At 42.3% G+C, this 22,875-nt stretch overlaps 1 protein-coding gene across 2 annotated transcripts in view; it reads left to right on the forward strand.

Annotated features, from left to right (window-relative positions):
* Positions 1–19,894, forward strand: part of c5h10orf67 (chromosome 5 C10orf67 homolog) — a 419,952-nt gene extending 400,058 nt beyond the window's left edge. For both annotated transcript variants that reach the window (XM_085987765.1, XM_085987766.1), the window contains one exon: positions 18,799–19,894. In XM_085987765.1, the coding sequence (XP_085843891.1) occupies positions 18,799–18,814 (16 nt within the window). In that variant the 3' untranslated portion in view covers positions 18,815–19,894. The remainder of the gene's footprint in view (positions 1–18,798) is intronic.
* Positions 19,895–22,875: the final 2,981 nt, after the last annotated feature.

Here is a 22,875-nt window from a genome sequence, read left to right on the forward strand (position 1 = left end):
CCAGCATTTATTGCCCATCCCTAATTGCCATTTCAGAGGGCAGTTAAGAGTCAACCAGATTGCTGTGGGTCTGGAGTCACATGTAGGCCAGACTAGGTAAGGATTTCCTTCCCTAAAGGACATTAGTGAACCAGATGGGTTTTTACAACAATCTGGTAGTTTCATGGTCACCATTACTGATACTAGCTTTTTATTTAATTTACTGAATTTAAATTCCACAGCTGCCATCGTGGGATTTAAACTCATGTCTCCGGATCATTAGTCCAAGCCTCTGGATAAAGGGCTTTGACCCGAAACGTTGACTCTAATTTCTCTCCACGGATGTTGCCTGGCCTGCTGAGTTTTTCCAGCATTTTCTGTTGTTACCTTTGGATTACTAGCCTAGTAACATAACCACTATGCTACCATTTCCGTTAACATGATTTAGGTGGTTTTAGCTGGCCTAAAAATGGATAAATCCCCAGGCCCGGATGAAATGTATCCCAGGCTGCTGTGTGAGGCAAAGGAGGAGATTGCGGGGGCTCTAACACATATATTCAGGACCTCTCTGGCCACAGGGGATGTGCCAGAGGACTGGAGAACCGCTAATGTAGTACCATTATTCAAGAAGGGTAGTAGGGAAAAACCGGGGAACTACAGGCCAGTGAGCCTAACATCAGTGGTAGGAAAATTATTGGAAAAAATCCTGAGGGACAAAATTTGTCTCCACTTGGAGAGGCAAGGATTAATCAGGGATAGTCAACATGGCTTTGTCAAGGGAAGATCATGTCTGACTAATTTGATTGAATTTTTTGAGGGGGTGACTAGGTGTGTGAATGAGGGTAACGCAGTGGATGTGGTATACATGGATTTCAGTAAGGCCTTCGATAAAGTCCCGCACAGGAGACTGGTCAAGAAGGTAAGAGCCCATGGAATCTAGGGTGCCTTGGCACATTGGATACAAAACTGGCTTAGTGGCAGAAGGCAGAGGGTGATGGTCGAAGGTTGTTTTTGTGACTGGAAGCCTGTGGCCAGTGGGGTACCACAGGGATCGGTGCTGGGTCCCTTGCTGTTTGTGGTCTACATTAATGACTTGGATATGAATGTAAAGGGTATGATCAGTAAGTTCGCGGATGATACAAAAATTGGTAGGGTGGTAAATAGCGAGGAGGGTAGCCTCAGTCTGCAGGACGATATAGATGGGTTGGTCAGATGGGCGGAACAGTGGCAAATGGAATTTAACCCGGAAAAGTGCGAGGTGATGCACTTTGGGGGGACTAACAAGGCAAAGGAATACACAATGAATGGAAAGACCCTAGGCAAGACGGAGGGTCAGAGGGATCTGGGTGTGCAAGTACACAGATCCCTGAAGGCGGCGGAACAGGTGGATAAGGTGGTAAAAAAGGCATATGGGATACTTGCCTTCATTAGCCGAAGCATTGAATATAAGAGCAAGGAGGTTATGATGGAGCTGTATAAAACACTGGTTAGGCCACAGCTGGAATACTGTGTGCAGTTCTGGTCGCCACACTACAGGAAGGATGTGATCGCGTTAGAGAGGGTGCAGAGGAGGTTCACCAGGATGTTACCAGGGCTGGAGCGCTTCAGCTATGAAGAGAGACTGGGCAGATTGGGTTTGTTTTCCTTGGAGCAGAGGAGGCTGAGGGGGGACATGATTGAGGTGTACAAAATTATGAGGGGCATAGATAGGATGGATGCTGAGGAGCTTTTTCCCTTAGTAGAGGGGTCAATAACTAGGGGGCATAGATTCAAGGTAAAGGGCGGGAGGTTTAGAGGGGATTTGAGAAAGAACTTTTTCACCCAGAGGGTGGTTGGAGTCTGGAACTCACTGCCTGAAAGGGTTGTGGAGGCAGAAACCCTCACAACATTTAAGAAGCATTTGGATGTGCACTTGAAATGCCATAGCATACAAGGCTACGGGCCAAATGCTGGAATATGGGATTAGATTAGACAGGGCTTGATGGCCGGTGCGGACACGATGGGCCGAAGGGCCTCTACCCGTGCTGTATTACTCTATGACTCTATGACTCTATGATTGATGTGTGTGCTGCTAGAATGGGTAAGCCACACAGACTCTGTGCTCCACTTCCATCCAAACTCACAGCATTACTACACAGGCACAGGTACCCATACCTGTACAGCAATACTCTGAATTTTATTTGAAGCCGGTAGTACAGGAAGTATAACAAGAAGGCTGCAAATGAAGCAGCACTGTTTAAATGCTACTTCACTGGCTCACTCAGTGGTATACAACAATATTGAGTGATGTCCTTATTGTGCACAACACTTAACTATCAGCCTTCTGAAATCTATTTGAATACACTGTGAGATTCATATCTACCAGACTAAAGATTAGCCTGTTTATTTTGATTTAATATATTAAAATATTGAATTCTTAATTTTAATAATCAAATAGATCACCTGATATCTCAGAAAGCACTGTATCTAATAACATAAATTGATATGGATGTGAAAAAATAAATTTATGTACACAACTTTTCAGTCATTATGCCTTCATTAGAGAGCATCTGCTGGAAAAGATAAGTTAATCCACTTTCCTCAGACAAGCATGTTTTCTCATGGGTTCTCTCTAAAAGAGGCCTACTTGCTGAAATACCCCTCAAACTTGCTTCTTTCCCTGCTTGCACTTAATACAACCTATATTACTATGTTATTTACAGCCACCATACTAGCACAGTCCCTGCTTCAGATTTCAATTTTGCACCCTCTTTATATAACAGAATTTCAGTAGAAGGATTTTTAATTCTCAGTGATATATTATAAGTATAGCTGGGCATTATCACATATATAGGGTAAGCCTATTTCCCAATTGCAAAGGATAGTCATTCTTCATTTGTTTAATCCTTTGTAAAAAAAAAATCATGTCCGTTGTATGTGCCAAGATACTACGTCCTCTTTTACATTTTGGAGGAATTGATTTGACTAAATCCTTATACAAGTCACACTAGAGTACAAGTCCCATCTCTTAATCTTTATGACTGTGTAATTTATGCACAATGTAACTTGGCGTGAAGCAGCAATCACCTGTTTTCAGATTAGTTATAGACTTCCTCACAAAAGTAGCAGCTTTTTGCTACTTAATTATTTACTTGGACATTCATATGGCATTGCAATATGGTAAAAGCTTCCACCTTGTTTTAAAGTCTCTTTATAATGATTTTGAAAATGCTGCTCTCCACAGGTGAAAAGGTAAAGATTCTGTAATGTGTGTATACAGCGAGGATGGGCAATAAATGCTAGACTTGCCAGCGACGCCCACATCCCGAGAATGAATTTTAAAAAAATGTAAACATTGACTTTTTCCACAAAAATTATTGATAAATGTTATATTGACTGTACAGCTAAGTGTAATGACAGCATTGCCTAATGGATCTTTGCCGTCAAACATAATTGCATTATAAGCATTGAATTTGTAAGACCTTATTAGAATTCTAGCTGAGCTGTTAATAAACTCATTCATATAATTAAATATTCTAGAAACCTGGGAGAAAAGTATGTATAGCCAAATAGCTTGGTGCTGCATAAATTTGTGAGGGCAACAGTCAAGAAATAACTCAAATTGGGATATATTCCAAAATCAGTATGAAGACGTTTATTATGAATGGAATCATCTATTAGTGGAAGAGACTTGGGCACCGAAGATCCACATGAGGTAGGGCTATCCTGGCATGAGCATGCCCACCTGGGACCTCGGCCGCTGATCCTGCCAAAGTCCACAGGGAGAGGGCCCCATTTTACATGCCAAACACTTGTGCCACTGTGAGTGGATTAGGGCACCCGCCATTGGAAACAGACCAGATAGTCCGATGGAGACTGCCAGCCTTCCCCCTGAAAGAAGTTATAGGTGCTGTGGCACCTTTTGTAAAGATGATGCTTTAAAATGATTGTTAAAGAAAAATAGATTTTTTTGTGGGATCCAGGCCATTACCCCAGCCTAAACCCTCATGTGGTTTCCCCTTCCACTGTTTGTCAGGTAGGCACCTATGCTAGGTCTCTCCCAGAGTCAGGAAAGTGGGAACTCTTGTCATAGAGAGTCCCTTGGCCCCGCCTTCTCCTGCATCGATGGCTTTGTTGGGGCCAACAAGCCATACTGGAAACCCTGGGGGAAGGCGGGGGCCCAGCATATGAGGCCTGGCCTAATTTCCAAACCTTCCAGTGCACTTCTGTCAGGTCTACAACAGCAATGCACTGGAAGGGCCACAGATTTCCAGCTGCTTGGTTTATCCACAATTGGAGAAACTGCGTCTATTATAAATTAAATGTACTGAGTGGGTCGCAGCATTCCATCTTAAAATATATTGAAAAGTTCAAGGCTTCATCAATGGAAAATCTATTTTAAAATTGTCAACATTTATCTGTAATACCTGTAGGTGGTGCTGAGACAAGGGTTAAATATCACATACCATTAACTGCTAAACAATAGCTGCTATAATATATTAAGAAGTTTTGAAAAAATTCTGGTTAAATCTGCATGCAGTTGCAAGTTCTGCCACAGAGCGTCACTATGGCGTCTCTATGTTGGTATAGGTAAGTAGGAACATTTGAATGTACATTATAATCTGTTTTTTAAAATCATTTTCCCTTTTACAGGTTTCCTGTACTACCCCCCGCGCCCCCCCCGCCACCCCCACCAACACCCAATCTGGCTGGTTATGATTGTGGTCCTTGCCGACCACTTCGGCTCTCTGGGAATCCTGGTTCCCAACCCCCGCTGGGTGACGCTCCACCTGCTGGTCGAATTCACTAGCCCCACTGGATCTCATTGCAGCTAGCGCCAATATCTCGCCCACCCCCCACTCCCTGCCGCTTCTGCTCTTTCCAGCGGCTGCTGCCCTGCTGAAAGTTCAGACTTACTCTATCCCACTGGCTCTTGATGCAACCTCTCCCTTCTTCCTCAGAGTGTTGCTAACCATCATTCCTCTGCCACCAACCTGATGACTCTTTATGTTTTTTCTTGCCACCTCCAGTGACCCACCCCCACCAATTCAAATACCTGTGCCTGTTATCGAACCATTTGTCACAGCCAGTGGTGCTGCCTAGCAGCCTTTCTCCAAGAAAACATTTTGTGGTGGGATACGCACACTAACATGGGTACCAACCCTGCATTCATCCATGGCTATTATCTGAGGGTGCGGGTGGGGAGGAGGGTCATTGCCACCAAAATGCTCTATAGCCCCATTACAGGAGCAGAAATCAATTTCAGGGCCACAAGCACATTAGATCACTGGAGCAACAAACATTGGGGTGACAGATTGAGGATTCAAAAGGATTTTGGAGGAAACAAAATAAACATTGGGGGAAAGAGAGAAATTGGGGGACAGATGGAGAGATTGGGGACAGAGATATTAAAGGACTACAGAGACATACATTGGGGACCAAAGGAGAAAGATTTTGAAGAGACGAAGAGAGATTGGGTAGACAAAAAGAGATATTGAGAGGAGACATGGAGAGAAATTTGAGGGTCAGAAAGACACATGCTGAGGGGACAGTGAAAGAAGGAGAAATTGGTGGAACAGACAAAGAGAAAGATTGGGCAGACAGGGCGACAGGCAGATTCAGAGGACAGAGAGAGGGAGATTTAGGATATAGCAAAACAGATGAGAGGACAGAGAGAGATTGGACGGCCAGATAGACTCACACTGGGGAGGGGCACACAGAGAAAAAGAGATTGGGCAGACAGAGAGAAATAGATTTGGAGAACAAAGAGAGAGATTGGAGGGCTGGAGAAACATGCAGTGGGTGGACAGAAACAAAGAGAAATAGTTGAGGGACACACAGAGAGAACTGATGGCAACACATGAAAGATGACACAAACATCAAGTGAGCAGAGGATTCACTATGAGCAAAGTGATCTACTAGTATATTATTAAAATTAGTATATCCTCTCACCTGTAAACACTTCCTATAAACCTTTCAATGTTAATTGTGTCCACACCCTGTTAAATTTGTAATTATTTCTGACATCTGTAGGTGGCGCTGCATTAGGATTTTTTTTTCCCATTTAGAGATCCCCTTAGTCAAGTTTTCCCAATCACAAAACCCCTGTGACTTTGAAATGACCCTGTTAAAAGAACATAATTCGAATAAGTTGCAGACTCTGCCCATCAAGTGGCAATGTGAAGCAGATTTGTCAACTCTAATCCAAAAATTTAGTTCTGCCATTTTTTCAATGCACTGAAATTTCTAATATCCAAAACAAAATAAAATAAAATAATTGTGTATCTCACAATAATATGATTGCATTTATTAATTGAATTATATTTTGTCTCACATAATGCCTCTATTAAAGTTTTTTTTCTTGAAGGCTTCAGCCTCTCCTGAAAGGCTGAGCTCGGATTTGATATTTTTGACCAGTGCTGTGTCACTGTGAGCTGAATTTGGATTGTGCAGTCTAAGCATGTGTACCTAATTTCCCAGGATGGAATATTTTTCTTCAGCTTCTAGCAGTTTCTTCTCAGTTGTTTTCAGAATTATTTGAACAAAAACTAATGGATAAATTTCAAAAACGTTATTGAGGTAAAATTTATATTGACTGCTTTTTAAAAAAAAAGCTGAGGCTGTATGTGTGTGAGAGAGAGAGAGCAAGAGTGAGAAATAATGACAGTGCATTTAATACACACCTGTTTTATTGACAGTTAGAAAGGACTAATGCTTATCTTACACCAGCGGGTCAGAGGTTCTAACTGCTAGCAGCTGAGACAGGCACACCAATACAGGAATGCATGCACAGCCTTTCTAATTTGATTTCTTTAAAAAAAATTACATTTTTAAAAGCAAACAAAGCATTTTGAGAGAAACAGAAAGGAAGGGAGGAAAGGAAAAAGGAAGGTAATGGGGAAGGGAGGAAGAAAAAAGTTTGAAGGTGAAGGGATCTTGTCCCTTGCCCTTGGGGGAGTGAGTGGGAGTTGAGGGTTTGGGTGGAAGGTTAAGGTCGAAGAACCAACAGCAAAGCAAGTGGAGGAGAGGGTACAGTGGTTGAGTGAGTAGTTTCTAGGGAAAGAGATGGCATAGCGCTGCGCACGAGAGGTTGGCAGGAGAGGGAGGAAATGGTAGGAAACTGAAGAGGTAGGGGACACGATAGGAGTGAGAGGGTGGGGGAATGCAAGATTGATTGGGGGAGGGAATAGGAGAGGAGCCACTCAGGGCCATATTTTTCTTACATCCCCCACCCCAATTGCAGCCTACAGCTGTTGATGGCTCCTCTCCATGCCACCCACTACCTCCTGCCCACAAGAAAAGGATAGAGAAAGAAACAGAAGAGGGCAGAGAGAGAAGTAAAAAAGACTTAGGGAGAGAGAAGCAGCAGAAAATAGAGAAAAGCAGAAGAGGAGAGACAGAGAGAAACAATAATATGAAGACAACAAAGACAAACGAGAGACTGTATTCTCCAACTTACCATATGGAATACCACAAGAGATTGACTAGTTTACCAAACAATTGTAGCAAAGTAAAATAAGGCTGGCATCAGTGTCCAGTCAGGAAGGTAAAAACTTACAGAAAACTATGTAAGAATGTCAATAATGATTAAAAAAAACTTATATTTCAAGAAAAATATGTTCTAACAGTTGTAAGTTTAATAACCTGCTTTCCTCAGTATGGTACCTACTATTATCTATAAAGTCAGAAAACAAGTCCCTCCTATGGATGCTTCACTATATTGATAGTGTATTACAGACATTTCTATAAGGACTTCCTACAGAACCACTTGATCACATCTGCAGCAAGGGAACTGGGAAAGCAATGATCTGAAACATATGTAGCTGCTTGTAAATGAGTTCATACAAAAGAAATGGGTGAATGTGCTGGAAAACCCCAGCCTGTCTCCATATTGAAACTTCATAGAGAGTGACTTTGGATCATCTGAGGGACTTAGGAACCCGCCAACTATAAGGAGTGATTGAAAGTGCAACTCTGCTAGTCCTTTGGTTGATTCCAGATGAATGCAAGCTGAGATCAAGTCTGAGTTGCTCCGGTAGAGTTTGAGTGTCTATATAGTTTAGAACGTGATGATTTTTCTTCAAAATTTCTATCTTCAGAGTGCATTAAACAAAGAAGTATCTTTTTTATTTTTCTCATATATTGCTTCTGTATATTGCTAATACCACCGAGCCCTTTGACTCACCATGTACTTTAGGGATTGGTTATTTGTTTTTTGCTGCAAATTCCGATTTTTTGGTAACATTTTAAAAACTCTAGACTTTAAAAATTGATGATGATTTTCTTTAATTCACATTTATTTTGATAAAATGACTGACATCCTAATGTATAAATATTCCAAAATGATCCAAATGTTGGAATTCAAAGAAAGCTGCATGAGCTGGCATATTTTGGAATAAGAATATAATAAGTGTTAATTATGCAATTCTGTGTGGCTTCACGCATTTGATGTCTGCATTATATCTCAAAGTGGATTATGCATTTTAGCTAATAACAGCAACATCTGAACTGTGTCCAACACGGCAGTTTTCAAGTTGCATATGACATTTAAGTTGTAAATACACTTAAAGTTGTGGGATGTTATTAAGAGCGTGTGTGAATAAAAACACTGGGAGTGCTTGTAAAACAGTTTCAGGCCTATTGTAAGGGAGGAATAATGGATTTCTCCGAAGCCGTTTTGATTTTATGCATGTGCAGTGCCATTGTGAAGTTGTAGCATTGTGCAGCTTTCAGTGGCATCATTTATCATTTCAACACCTCACCCCACCCCTCCCCCCCAAAAAATCACACACAAAACACTTCTATCCGGACTTGCTTATGTCCCTTGCAAACACTGAGGCAGAATCAATGATAAACTACAATGGAGTTTTGTCACTTAATGTGACATGCAGAAGATTGGCAGATTTATGCAACTATTGCTACTGGCTTTACTTTTTGGGGAATAGCGTAATGGCACTGGCTCTGTTTTTATTCTGCAGTTCTTTTGAGTCTTATGCTTAAACCATAGGAATTCTGAAAGCAGATCATCAATGACAGTACTTTATTCAATGATTAGAGATAATGTTATCGCTATAATGTGACAGAAGATATTGGTACCTTGCAGAAATCCTGACTTTATAGGAGAGGACAAATTCTTTAAAGTCACATTGTACAATTTAATTTCATCCTTGCTGCTCCACAGCTGAAAGACCTGGTGGTTAATTTTGTTTTTCATCTAAGTCTAAGCACAACATGCATGGGATTCATTCTTAGCTGCTGCAATTTTGCTTAACCTTTCACTATTTTTCAAACTAAATTATTCTGTGCAATATGGTGGACAATAAGGACAAAATCTTGATTCACTCCAACTTATCAGTCACAATTAATCAAACTTAACAATGGAAATAATGATGTGTTCAAAGAATCTGAATGCTCTAGGTCATTTCTAGGGCAGCCTTCTTGTCTCTTTTTAGCTTATAGCTTTTAGAAAAATACTGTTTTCTAAAATCTGACTAAAGAAAACAGTGTGATCCCAGCAGTAGTCAATCATGTATAAACTGTGCAGCATGAAATCTTGAAACTGGATCATATACAAATTCTAGCTATAGGTTATGTTTCTGTGGTTTCATGAGAAGCTTATTGTAAGATTTCCAATTCCAATGCTAGCAAAAGGGCTAACCTGCAGCTTGAGCTGGTTACACGCTTTAGTTAAGTGCTCCCACCCACTGCCTTTGGGTCTGTGCAAGGTCTGTGACCTGTTTAGAATTTTCAAGTGAAATGTCATGTTGCCCCTCCCAAATGGGAGTTTCTGCTCTCATTTGATCAACAAAAAACGATTGGGGACGGTAAAATCTGTGTCTCTGTATTGTAATGTGGAAAAGTTCACAAAAATGCACCATGCTAAAAAGCTAATACTTATTATATTACCAGTGAAATCTCTGTAAAACAATAAACACAGAATTTAGCCCTTTGAAAACTGAAATATAAATATTTTAATGCATGTCAAATACAAGAAAGCATAAATACAAGATTTGTAAAAAGTTATTCATTGTGTAGTTGTATGTTATTTATATATGAATTAACATGGTTATCTTGCAATATATGAAAACTATCATGCAGCTTATGTAATGTCATTATTATCCAGTTCTGTGTAGTTTTTTAATGTATATATGGCAAAAGTAACTGCAACTTGAGGAAGAAAAGTAGCATACGGCAAAGAATCAGCTTTGACTCTAATTAGTAGAAAAAAGATCACGCCTAAAATTGTACTGCATCATCCAAGATTACATTGAATCTGCGAGAAAGTACGCCAGCAAAACAAAAATCCTAGATTAATAGAGGATATACAATGGACACAATTACCATATCTGATCTTATCCTAAAAGGAAAGATGGTCAAAATTGTAAAGTGAAATAAACTTGTCATCCTTTGATTTCCTTTCTCCTGCTTTGTTTCTTTTCAGTTTATCAAAACATTAATTTTAGAGATTGGAAACTTACTAAAGGTGGCTAAGCCTTTTAATGATGTCATTAATACATAAAGCAATAAAAGTGTGTGAGGACATCATAAAGAAATAGAATACACAGATCTGGAAATAGCAATATGCCCAGTTTATTCCAGTACTGAGCAAAACTTTGAAATCTTCCTGATGAGTGAACAAATTAGGTTTTCAACTATTCCTCGCTATTTAAAAAGGTGCTGAATAATTTTGTTTAAATAAACTAGAAAAGAACAGCTAATTAGTTCAGATGGCCATTTGTATTGGAAGCTGCATCCTGATGTGGTTTGCCACTGCCTGGCCCCAGCTCCATTACTGCAGAAACCATCTTGTCTTTTTGCAGGAACTGTTCAGACCTTCTTCCTCAGCTACTGCAGGAAGATACCAGCACACATAAAATTAGTCACGTAGATTGATTCTGCCATAGCACTGCTTGCATTTGCATTGATAGCAAAAGTGGCAGTAGTATTGGAGGAGTGGCTGAAAACCAACTTTAATGGTGGTGACTGGGGACCATCTTTGACATCAACAAGGCCATTACATTTACATCAGGAGGCTTCCTCCTATTGCTGCCAACCTCCTAATGTAAACTGCAGTATAAGAATCTTTCATCCCATTCTTTCATTTTCTGCCTTTTATTCCCACCTTCCTCCAAATTCTACCACCTAGAAAATCTTATTGGTGATAAAATATTGGGCCGGAGTACGCCACCGAGCTGCGAAAAAATACGAACCTACCTGATGACGGTCCTCCTATGAAAACTTGCGGTCTGACGCTACGTAATGGAGGGCAGCGTAATGGCCAAATTAAGGACGCAGCCTGTGCGGAAGCGCACCTGGGATCACATGGGCCTAGTCCTCCAATCAGAAAACAGAATTAGATTTGACATATTTCAGAAGGGAATCCCGTAATCAGATTTAATGGAATGCCGTAATCAGATTTTGTTACAATTTACAGGATTTGAATTTAATTCCTAATTAGCTTCATTCCACCAACTTCAATAAAAATTTAATTTTGCTGATAATTTTAACGACATCATTAAAACTCAGATTTTTGCAGAAACAAGAAAAACTCATTTGATACAGTTAAACTACATAATTTCCGAGATGAAAATGTTTAAACCATGCCTCAGGTATCCCCTTATGCTGATGCAAACAGGCCCTGCGCACACAATTGCTTAGCAGTTGGTGGGCAAATAGCCCAACTCTGCACCAGCAATTGTTTTTTCGTGGGCCGTGCGGATGGCCTGTCAATGTGTACAGATTGAGCGCATGCGGAAATCCCGAACTTGCGGTGAATTTCAAAGGAGGTATGATGGCGTACTGTGAGAGTACACCGCCATACCCACCACAAAATCCGGGCCATTAAATTTGAGAGAATCATTTTAGCCCTAAAAGTACTTTCATGACTAGGGCTTGAAACTAAAGTGAATATAATACTCCATAATACCATACAAGGACATTAAAGGGTTGGGAATTCGCTGTTGTAATGAAATTTGCCATTGGCCTCTGTTTGGAAAAGACTGAGGGGTCAATTTTAAGTGAGGCGGGCTTTGAGGCGTGCGGGGGGTTAAAATTGTTAAAACTGGTGGGCGGGTGGGCGGGACCCCCCCCCAACCTGGTTCCCGACCCCGAGCCATTTTAGCCCAGGCGTGTCTGATGGTCCCGAATCAGTCCTGCCTCCAACAGGCGGGACTGGTCTTTAAGGCCCTTAATCAGCAATAATTGGCTTTTATAATGACATTTTAACAGGCCCTTGCATTTTTAACCCTTTTCCCACGTAAAACACGCCTGGTGGGGATCACGCCTGAGAAACCTGGTGTGAGCACTATTGGCTTGCTGACTATCAGCTGCAGGTCAACCATTAAAGAGGATATTTGACCAGTCATCATTTGCAGGTGGCAGGACTTTGTTGCTTCAGGCCTGGGGCAACTTTTACCAGGCTTAACCACACCTTTGGAAGGTTGGAGCCTCACACACATCTCCAGTGTGAACTCCTGGGAAACCCCTCTCGCCACCCTCACTCAGCGCTTCCTCAGCGGAGGCATATGCCAGAAGCATGGAGGCCATTTTTCTCCTTCCCTTCTTGGCATTAGAGGAGCTTGAGCACCAGTCGCGGCAGCAGCAGAACCAGGAACAACAGCAACACTAGCAACAGCAGCAGGAGCGATAGGCTGCTGCTCACCCACCTGAGGCAGCACAGACCAGAAGGGGCCAGCACATGGAAGCCCGTCAGCGCAGGAGATACCCCCCAAACAGGGCCTACAGACACAGGGTCAGCTACCTCAACATGACTGAGCAGCAGTGCCAAAGGCGGCTCCGACTTTCGCGACAGGTAGTGACTGACACCTGCGCAACAATACAGCAAGACCTGCTGCCCAGAGGATCAGGTGGACACTCCTTACCAGTGGCCATCAAAGTCACCACCACACTCAACTTTTTTGCCTCAGGCTCATTCCAGGGATCATCAGCAGACATCAGCGGCATCTCCCAGTCGGCCGCACACACTTGCATCATGCAGGTAACCGATGCCCTCTTTGCCCTCGCGCACAATCACATCCATTTCACTAGGGATTGCGCAAATGTGACGGCACGAGCGGTTGGATTAGCTCATCTGGCAGACTTTCCAAGGGTGCAGGGCGTCATTGACTGCACACATGTGGCCTTTAGGGCACCCCATTGCAATCCAGGTATTTTTGTCAACCGCAAGGGCTTCCACTCCCTTAACGTTCAGCTGGTGTGTGACCACAAGAAGGAGATTTTGCATGTTTGTGCCAAGTACCCTGGCAGTTGCCATGACTCCTTCATACTGCGCCAGTCTAGTGTGCCTCCGCTATTCAGGCCGCCAGACCAACTACATGGATGGCTACTTACTTGGAGACAAGGGCTATCCCCTGAGGACTTGACTAATGATGCCGTTGAGGAGGCCAACCAACGAAGCTGAGGAGCGCTACAACTCCAGCCACATTTCCACCAGATCCATAATCGAGCAAACCATCGGCTTGCTGAAGATGCACTTCAGATGCCTGGATAGATCAGGTGGAGCCCTACAGTACTCAGCAGCCAGGGTCTCCAGAATCGTCATGGTTTGCTGTGCACTCCACAACATGGCACAACGTCATGGCTTGCAGATTCCTGAGGACAAAGTGGCTCCTCACATACCCTCCTCAGATGATGATGATGATGATGAGGAGGAGGAGGAGGGCAAAAACGAGCATCCTGCAGAGACCCATCAACCAGCGGCAGCATTACACGAGAACATTGCTGCCCGGGATGCAAGGAACGCACTCATCCTAGCCAGATTTGCTTAGCCTAGTAAATCAAACTCTTTTGCCTCGCAGCTTCTTACCTAAGCATCGACAATGGCCAAACCCTGCGGATTCCTAGCTATTTGACCAGCATCCTGACAACTGCAAGTAATCCTAAGCCGTCAATGTGAAAGCACCATTCGCGAAATGACACATGCCAGAACTGCAACAGTTGCCATCAGAATTTTTATGCACAAGAACCAACTGATGGCATTTTTACAATATACACAACATTTCACCAAGTGACTACCCTTATGACTATTTGTGCTTTATTTTCCTCTTACACGTGCTCCTACGTAGTGGTTCCCCTGTGGCTTCAGCAGATGTGGAGGCCCCTTGCTCACTTTCCTGCTGTTCCTGTCTCGACACCTTTGGCAGGCGTCCTCTGGGGTGGCGAGCCTGTGAGGGCTCATCAGCAGTCTGCTGCTCCTGCGGCTGTGCAGGGGTTGAGATGTCTATCTCACTTGGGTGTGGACTCCGGCGGGGCTCTGACCGAGGGCTCTGCAGTGGCATGGAAGTGTGAGCGCTTGGAGAGGAACCCCCACTTCCTTGAGGCCTGCCACTAACCTCCCTCTCATGGGTCAGTTCCCCCTCCAGGCCTGCAAGTGGCTTGAGAGCACCTTGCTGCACATCAGGGGGGCCATGGGGACCCGTATCTGCAATGGCAGTCCTACTCAGAAGGACTTCCATGAAGGTCTGGTTTCTCTGTTCAATAGATGCCCATCGCTCCTCAAGAGATGTCAATCTATTCTGAACACTCATCATGTTTTCCATACCCTGGCAACTAACCTCCTCCATGGCCGTAGCCCTCCTCTCCTCTACCGTAGCCAGCCTTACCACGGGGGCAGCAAACATTTCCACATAGGTAGCCATCCTTTCCGTGTTGATGCGTTCATGTGCCACTGACTCCACAAAGGCTCTGCTCATGTTCGCTATGGACTCCTCCATTCGCTCCACACTCGCAGCGACCCTGGAGACAAAACCTGCCAGAGACTCCTGCATCTGTGCATGGAGTTCCATCACTTCTGATCTTATGGATGGACCCAGAGGCAAAGGGTCGACATGCAGCTGAGCCGAGCTGGCAGAGTCCTGCGCCCTCTGACGAGGACTCTCCACTGCTGTCCCTGTCTCCACAATCTGCTGATGCGCACTTGTGAGCTGTGATACACCAGGTGACAACACTACTCTATGTCCCGAAGGTCCCCCCGAGGTGTGAGTGTCTGCGCTGGTGCTGGGTGTGCTTATTTCTGCTGACGCTGTGCCCTCAGAGGTTGCAGATTCCTCTGAGGAGTCTGGAATTTCAGGCTCTTCCTCCTGCTCAGTGGGGACGGGGGCTCTCGATGGTCCTGTGGGGGAGTCAAGGAAAAAGTTAGAGATGTGATGCCAAGGTTACATGCACATTGCATTTTGCAGATGATCATAAGTCCATATGATGTAGCTTCAGAATCATTATCAGCGACTCATGCAATGTCAATGAGAGAGATGGAAAACTATTCTGTCACCAGCTTGCGGGGATGCACCTGTCTGTCCTTCCCCAACTTCCGCATCTGTATCAGCCCCGACAATCTCCAGGACGGCTTCCTCCCAGGGGGTGAGCTGGACTAATGAGGGTGGCCCTCCTCCTGTCCTGGCTCGCTCTCTCCTGTTGTGAGCTCTCTTCTCCTGCAATGAGGGAGACAAGTGGAGGTTGAGTGAGAATGAAGGAGTGAGTGTAGAGATTGCATAGCATAGATACTTAGAAGGAGACAAAGATGGAGTGAGGTTGCAAGACCAAGGGCCCGCCCTGTGTGTTGTCAGTTGTGTTCAAAGCATCAGTGAGAGGGAGTGTGAGGGCTGCATGGTCGAATAGTTAGGTGAATGTGAGCAGAGAGAGAGAGGGAATGGCTAAGGGTGCATGGATGTGAGTGTCAAGTGGGATGTGGAGGAAGAGATTGCTAAAGCTGAGTGCTGGTGAGGAAAGGCAATGGGGATCAGATTGAGGGCGATGGAAACTTCATACTTACTTTTCCAATGCGATGAAGGTCATGGAATCTTTTCCTGCACTGCATCCAGGTGCGCCGTGTGAGCCCCAAGGAGTTGACTTCCCCAGCCACCTGTAGCCACACAGCCTTGGTCTGACTGGGAGGCCTCTTCCTCCCTGAAGAAGGGAACAGGACCTCCCTGTGGGCCCTAGCCCCATCCAACAATGCCTGCAGTGATGCCTCATCTAATTTAGGCGCAGCTCCTGCCCTCCCGCTGGCCATTGTTCCTGCAGGCTCCTGTGCCATCATAAGGGGAAAGCCTGGACGCCTGCAGAGGAAGCAAGGCTTGCTGTGGACCTTAAATGCAGCAGCAATGATGACGTCATCGGAGGGGACTTGCAGTCATGAAAAACCCATTTACAAAGGCTTCCCACACGTTGGAAATCAATTGGCCAATTGAGTTAAAATTGCATCAATCTCACACATCCATTCAGATTCGTGTGGGAATCACGAAATTCGGGGAACCCAACAATTGCCCGCACCTGAGTTAAAATCGACCCCTCTTTGTCAGTTCAGTTCTATGCAGCAGTTTGTAAGAAAGAACCTTCACTTATATATCATATTTCACATCCTGAGGATGTCTCAAAGTGCTTCATGGGAAATGAGTAGCTTTTGAAGTGTTGTCATTGTTGTTTTGTAGGCAAAGATGGCATGTAATTTGTGCACAGCAAGGTCCCACAAACAACAAAAAATAAAAGAACCAGTTAATCTATTTTGGTGGTGTTGATTGCGGGATGAATGTTGGCTCACTGCTGTTGTTGTCAGTGCCCTGAAATATTGTGTCTGCCTGAGCAGAGTGGATGGGGCATCAGTTTAAAGTCTAATTTTAAAGGCAGCATCTCTGACAATGCAGCATTCCCTCTCTACTGCATTGAAGTGTCAGCCTGATGTGCTCAGGTCTTGGAATGGGGCTTCAATCTCCTACCTTCTGATTCAGAGGTGAGATTTCTACCACTGAGCCAAGCTAGGAACCACTGCAATAAAGCACTCATATATATCAGTGTTACAAATTTGGGACTGCCTTAGATACCTGCTCAGGTTTAGTGGCATCAGTCGCTCTGAGCATCTTACTTTTATGAGAGTTGACTCACACTGCCCAAAATCAACTTGAGGTGTAACAGTAATACTCCCTTATGACCTGACCCAGATATATGTGTCTTTTGCACATGTATTTCTTCAATCACTCTGAAGCCAGACTGAGCAAATACGGTGAGCTGAGGCTTGATACAAATCACTAAACTGCTTTATTTTACATCGAGTTAACATAAAGAGTAATAGTTATGATCAGATTCAATTAGCTCAATCGGTACAACTTATCTTTGTGTAATGATATAAAATAAAGAGTATACCATGCTTCCCCACATCAGTGGGTCATCATACTTGACTTAAACAAGATGTCTTCTAACTATCCTCCATCATTTCTAACCGCTTCACATCAGTGAAGGCCCTCACATTTTTGCCTATAACAAACCCTGATTTTTCTTGCAGCCTTTGTGATTCAAAACGTGTGTTGTGATGTCCCTGTCTGTTGTTTCATTTCCTTCTTCACATACACAGAGAGATCAAAGAGACATCCAACACAACAACTGCGAGGTGTTTAGTTTACCTGGACAAGCTAATGAATTGTTTATTGTATAATCTTTGTGCAAAACAACTTATATTTAGTATATTAACCCCCATTCATATGGGTGCCTTTGTTTTACACTAAAATCCTGTTGCATAATTAACAGTAATAATGCTAGTTTAGGCTTTACATTTTTACCTTTAGTATAAATGAAATACACAGTGAAGAACAGTGGAATACTAAAGCTATTTCACTCAAGAATAAGGCCTTTATAACCCAGGATGAGGAAATTCCCTAGTGGGTTGTGAGATATTCCTCACTTGTGGAACAAACAGCTTGTCTCACTTTTTTTTCATTCTTTGTCAACCATTTTAAAACAAAAGATGACAAAGCGCAGCAGTCACCTTGAACCCTCTTCCTTGGAAGTAAACGAGTGAGGGCAATTAGCCATCACTTTTTGAACCAGGCTTGGCAGAACATTCATGAAACTATCAGAGATCTATGACACCAGTACAGCCAGGTCTTTCTGTGCTTCTAGCAGCAGCCGGGGTGATATTCATGAGACATCGTTCTTTGTTACAGTCGAAGCCAGCTAGTTTGGAGCTAGTTTATATTGCAGATTTTGTGTTGATTTGATATTCTTTCATATTGTACTAATACAGATTCTGTAGATAACTCAATTTTTTGTCAATCAGTTTATCCTCAGATTGCTTATCAGAAGGGCTGAATTTGAACCCATAACACAGAAAGGCTTACCCACTTTGCCACTCAGTCACTTGAACTTTAATGTGAAAGTTTAGAATGCACTTCCATGATCTAGGCTGCCTTTTAAGTGTTTAATTTTGTATAGGGCCGACTGCCCCATCAACTCTCTTCTAACATTACAGTTTTGAGAAAGAACATTGTGGACACTAGTTGACCAGAGAGCACTGTGAGCGGGACAGTATAACTTCGTGCTGCCTCCTCAGAAGGCACGTGCCTGTTCCCGGCCGCACCTACAGGGTACTCTCTATATTTCTGTCCTGATGCGCCAAATCTGAAATAGGTTGGATCCAATAAACTGGGATTTTAAAAATGTTCTTATTCCTGAGAGAAAACTGAAAGAATGGAAAATGTGACATCTTCTTGGACGCTGTGAAATAATTATAAATATATCTCAACCCTGCGATGTGATTGTGCAGAGTTTAAGCATGGGCAGTACTGTATTTATTTATTGCTGAAGTAGGCATTGAACATTCTCCCTGGGAAATGGCCAGTGTTATACAAGTTATTGTTATAATCAGTGTCAAATGAATTTGAAAATATATTTGAAAGTGAGTTTCTTTTAAAACGCTGATGCTGGATAAGAAACGTGTCATTGATGTGCACACTGCCACCTAAGTACCAAATAAGAGTCGGCTTCGGGAATCATTTCCCAGTATTCAAAAAATTCGCTGGCTCATGATTTATTTCTACTTTTCTGTATTCACAGATCACCTGATAATTAAACCGCAGTGCTGGAAACCCACCTCGCCCACTCCAATCGACAGGCTTAAAGCAACGAATTAACAGTTCATCAAGTAGTCAGTACCAGCGAGGACCGTTTTTAATACATGGGATGGATTTATAACTGAAAAATATAAGCGCACGGTGTCCAGTGCCAACCGTGGAATTCTTAATGAATGACGCGCAAAAAAAAATGCAGTCTTTCTCGTCGAGCTGTTTTTTCTTTATTCCCCTGAAGTTCACAATAGGACCTGCATAAGTAATGGCCCTGCTGAAATAAATACAATTGTTCAGTTATACTGCAGTTGCATCCGTTTTTCTACAGAACACAATTGAAATGGAAACGGTAAAGCATTCAAAATTAGTTATTGAACGCAAAATTGCAAAAATGTACTGTGGCATTAAGTAAATGCCCTCTACAGAATACATAGTAAGAACCTGGTGAGCGGGCTTCCAACAATTTTCTTCAGTCTTTTTGCAGTAGGTCGTTACGGTGGCATAAGCATTAAAGCCACTTATAAACAATTGTGGTGTCTGGACGGTTCATTTTTCTGACACTGTTAAGGGATTGCTATTATTACTTTGCTAAATCATTTGAGTATTTTGATATGAATATTCAGTATTCACCCATTTGAAATCTGTAGTAATGCTATGTTTGTCTTGTACATAGATGTTGGTCCACCCAGACCAAACAGCGCCAACTGGTTGTACAGGGAAGAATTTACACTCTGCCGACTCTCACTTCTGACACAAAATTCTTTTATTTCTCCCAATTGTGTAGTGCAACCGGTGGCGGCTGCTGCAACAGCAAGAAGGTAAAAGATGTTTGAAAGATTTGAATAGTCAAACGCTTTCGTTTTCTAATGCGTTTGTCATGGTAAAATACAGCCCCTGTCTTTCACCCTCTCATAAATCAATATCGTTAGACAGAAAGTTTTATGGTGAGTTTAACACTAATTTAAATATTTAATAGGGAATTCTCAGTGTTGTATTTTAGCAGGCATTCGGGTGTTATCACAAAGAGTTTTTTTTATTAGATTACTTATTAAAATATTTTGCCGTTTTGGAGTCACGTTCTCTTTCCTACCGAGAGTTTCAAGTTGTAACCATACGGAAACGTATAGATTCGCGTATCGTTCGCCCTTCGCTAATGAACTACACACACTTTCAACTGGAACTTTTAACCATATATGATGATGGATTACAACCAGAACTGTATGATGCTCGACAGTCTTTCAGCAGCAGCGCTTCTATAAAATCAAACCAATACGCCATAATTTTATGGAAATACTGGTAGTTTTAGGACCTATAATTGTTTTAACCAAATAAATCATTAATTTGGGTGATGCGGGCTCAGGGGGGAGCTGGATTAATGACACTGCTGAGCCGGGTCCCTGAGCTGCTCACAACCAGTCGAAATTCACCGAGAGGGTTAATCCTAATCGGGCTGGATCTCTTCCCAGAGCTGGCTCTCAGCCATTTCCACAAATCCTCCATGCAGACTAAGTACCTCTACAATCAGACCTTCAACCCAAGCAGAGACCTTTAAACCACAACATTTAGCAATTTCTACAAACTCTGGGTGGAGAATCAAATCCAATTCTCCACCATAGACATTAATTGTCTGTTGAGGAGTTGGATAAGATAGACAAAGCATCGTTTCATCAAAAATGGGGCTATAAAATATTAATCTACGAAGTGATTAGCATATCGCTAGAACATTTCAAATAATATTTTATTCAGTAGCATTAGTGACATTATTCCATTACACCCATACAAAAAGCAGTCTCCTTGGTCAGCGATGTTTCATTGCCTCCTATTCTGAAAGGGAAGATCTCCATCAGAGTAATTCCTTTACACTGTTCACTTCTTTATGACAACAGGTTTGTAACAACGCTGTAATAAAGAATTCGACTTCATCATCGAATATATATATATATATATAAGAATTGTTAAAACTTGACTATTTTTCTTCCTTTTGGCCAAAATTGAGGAAAATGTGTGTCTATAAAATATAATGTATCAATAACCAACGTGAAGATATCTATCATCTGTGTTCGTATATTCAATAGAAATAAAAGTGCGGACACTTCCGAATCTGATCCGGTCAATGCTGATTTTGCAATCATAATAATGAGCCTGAATATTCAAAATAAACAGTTTGGATAAGGAATACATGATGATAAAACATACCACTGTATTTAAACATGCAACTCGTAAACTTCTGTTTATCATTTATGAAACCAACGATGCAGAAGTTTCACATCTTATCATTTATTTTTATTTTTGGAGAAACACATCTACTTACCTATTTCGCCCTTGCGATGAGAAATGCATTCATCGCTACTCGCAGCTGCATTAGTCTCGCAAAAAAAAAAATCCCTGCTGAGAAATGCAAATAATAGGAAAAACAGATCGGTTGGATAGCAAAGTAATTAATGCCTAAAAGGGCTTAGGGCTGGTTTGATAGTTGTCTTTTGAGGATGAGACGAGCCCGGTGAAAAATGACGCATGCTTTTGCACTTCGGGAGCTGGCAAAGCCCCTACTTCATAGAGCTGAACAAAAGAGGTCGACTGAGCTAGATAGGTTGTAACGAGTTTCTATGTCCCCCAGCACATTAAGAGCATCATGGAAACATGTGTATCGAAATACTTTCTGCGGAATACTGTGGGTGAAAGAGAAGCTTTAATCGGCGGTCTCGGGTCTTGGAAGTGCAAAGATTGACTGAAAAATGAATTATGTCACGAGCAAGATTTTCATTTCGTTATTACTAATTTTATAATTTTCCAAGTTAAATGAAACTTAAAATATATATTTATGCATAAATCGCTACATATGATATTGTTTAAAGTACCTATTGGAGAGTTTGCCGTTTATTTTTAATCGATTTGAAAATGGGTAGCACATGTTGCGAGACCTCACTGTTTCTGAAAAATATTCATCATTTAAAAATCCTTGTTGGAAATTATCCTGCTGGCTTGTTAATTTGTGTCGTGTATTGCTCCCTCGGTGACTGAATCTCTCCTATCCGTGGCGTGCACGGTGGTTTTTAACCTCGTCGCAAGATGCGCCTGAAAAGTTAAAAGATACAAAAATACTATTCTATCGCTTTAACAAAAAAAACCAGCTAAACACTAAACAAGATCTTCAACTTGACCTTGGAAAGGGGTTTTGTGCCTCTCGCCAATCTATCAAATCCACGATCCATGACAATGATGCATTTAAAAGTATTGTCAGATGAATGGTTTGATAAATTCACTGCTGAAAACATTGGGGTCATTTGTAATGATATGTTCAAAAAGTAAGTCTGTTCAGCAAAAAGTTTTGTGACACGATGTAAGAAAATGAATCGCCAAATCAGCACTGTAATATTTTTCAGGACCAAAAAAAAAGTTGGGAACAATACTTCTCATATTTAACGCGATATTTAGATGCTTTGGTTAGGAACAAAAGTCATAGCAAGACGTCTTTATGGCTAATTCAGTCAAAGGCACATCCCTGGTTTTCCCGCAGAAAGGTCACTGTCGTTGTGTTTGGTCCACCGAGGGGGTGTTTTCAGATTGAAAACTGAGCCAGCTGTCTCTGTCATACTCTCGCCATTGGAGAGCACCAACTGTGCATGGTTGTTAGCCACATTCTACACCTGCAAAATCTACCGATTACCAACACTTTTCAATTTTTAACATTGCATAAACAATGTAAGCAGTGGCTGACAGCGTTTGACCGTGTTAGCAACTCTGGTAGGTACCAGCCTCGCAACTGCGTGTGCTGCCCCATTGAGTGGCCTCAGTGAGCGGAGATCAAAGGGGCTTCAAACAAGTGTAAAAAGTTTGAAAACAAACTGACCAATAACTGCTCAAGGCAATCTCCCCCCCCCCCCCCCCATCCCAGTTTAATTACCAATAGTTTTACTTCTGAACTTTAATTGTAAGCGCTTTGGGGCAGTTGACTGGATAAGTGAACTGTCACAAGTGTTTGCAATTCAATGTATGTGAGATATATGCATTTAATACACGATGCAAAACTTTATTACTTTACACATTACAATGTGTTCGGATGCAA

The sequence above is a fragment of the Somniosus microcephalus genome, chromosome 5, assembly GCF_052327205.1.
Source record: "Somniosus microcephalus isolate GS21.2 chromosome 5, FLI_Smic_1.0, whole genome shotgun sequence".
Taxonomy (NCBI): domain Eukaryota; kingdom Metazoa; phylum Chordata; class Chondrichthyes; order Squaliformes; family Somniosidae; genus Somniosus; species Somniosus microcephalus.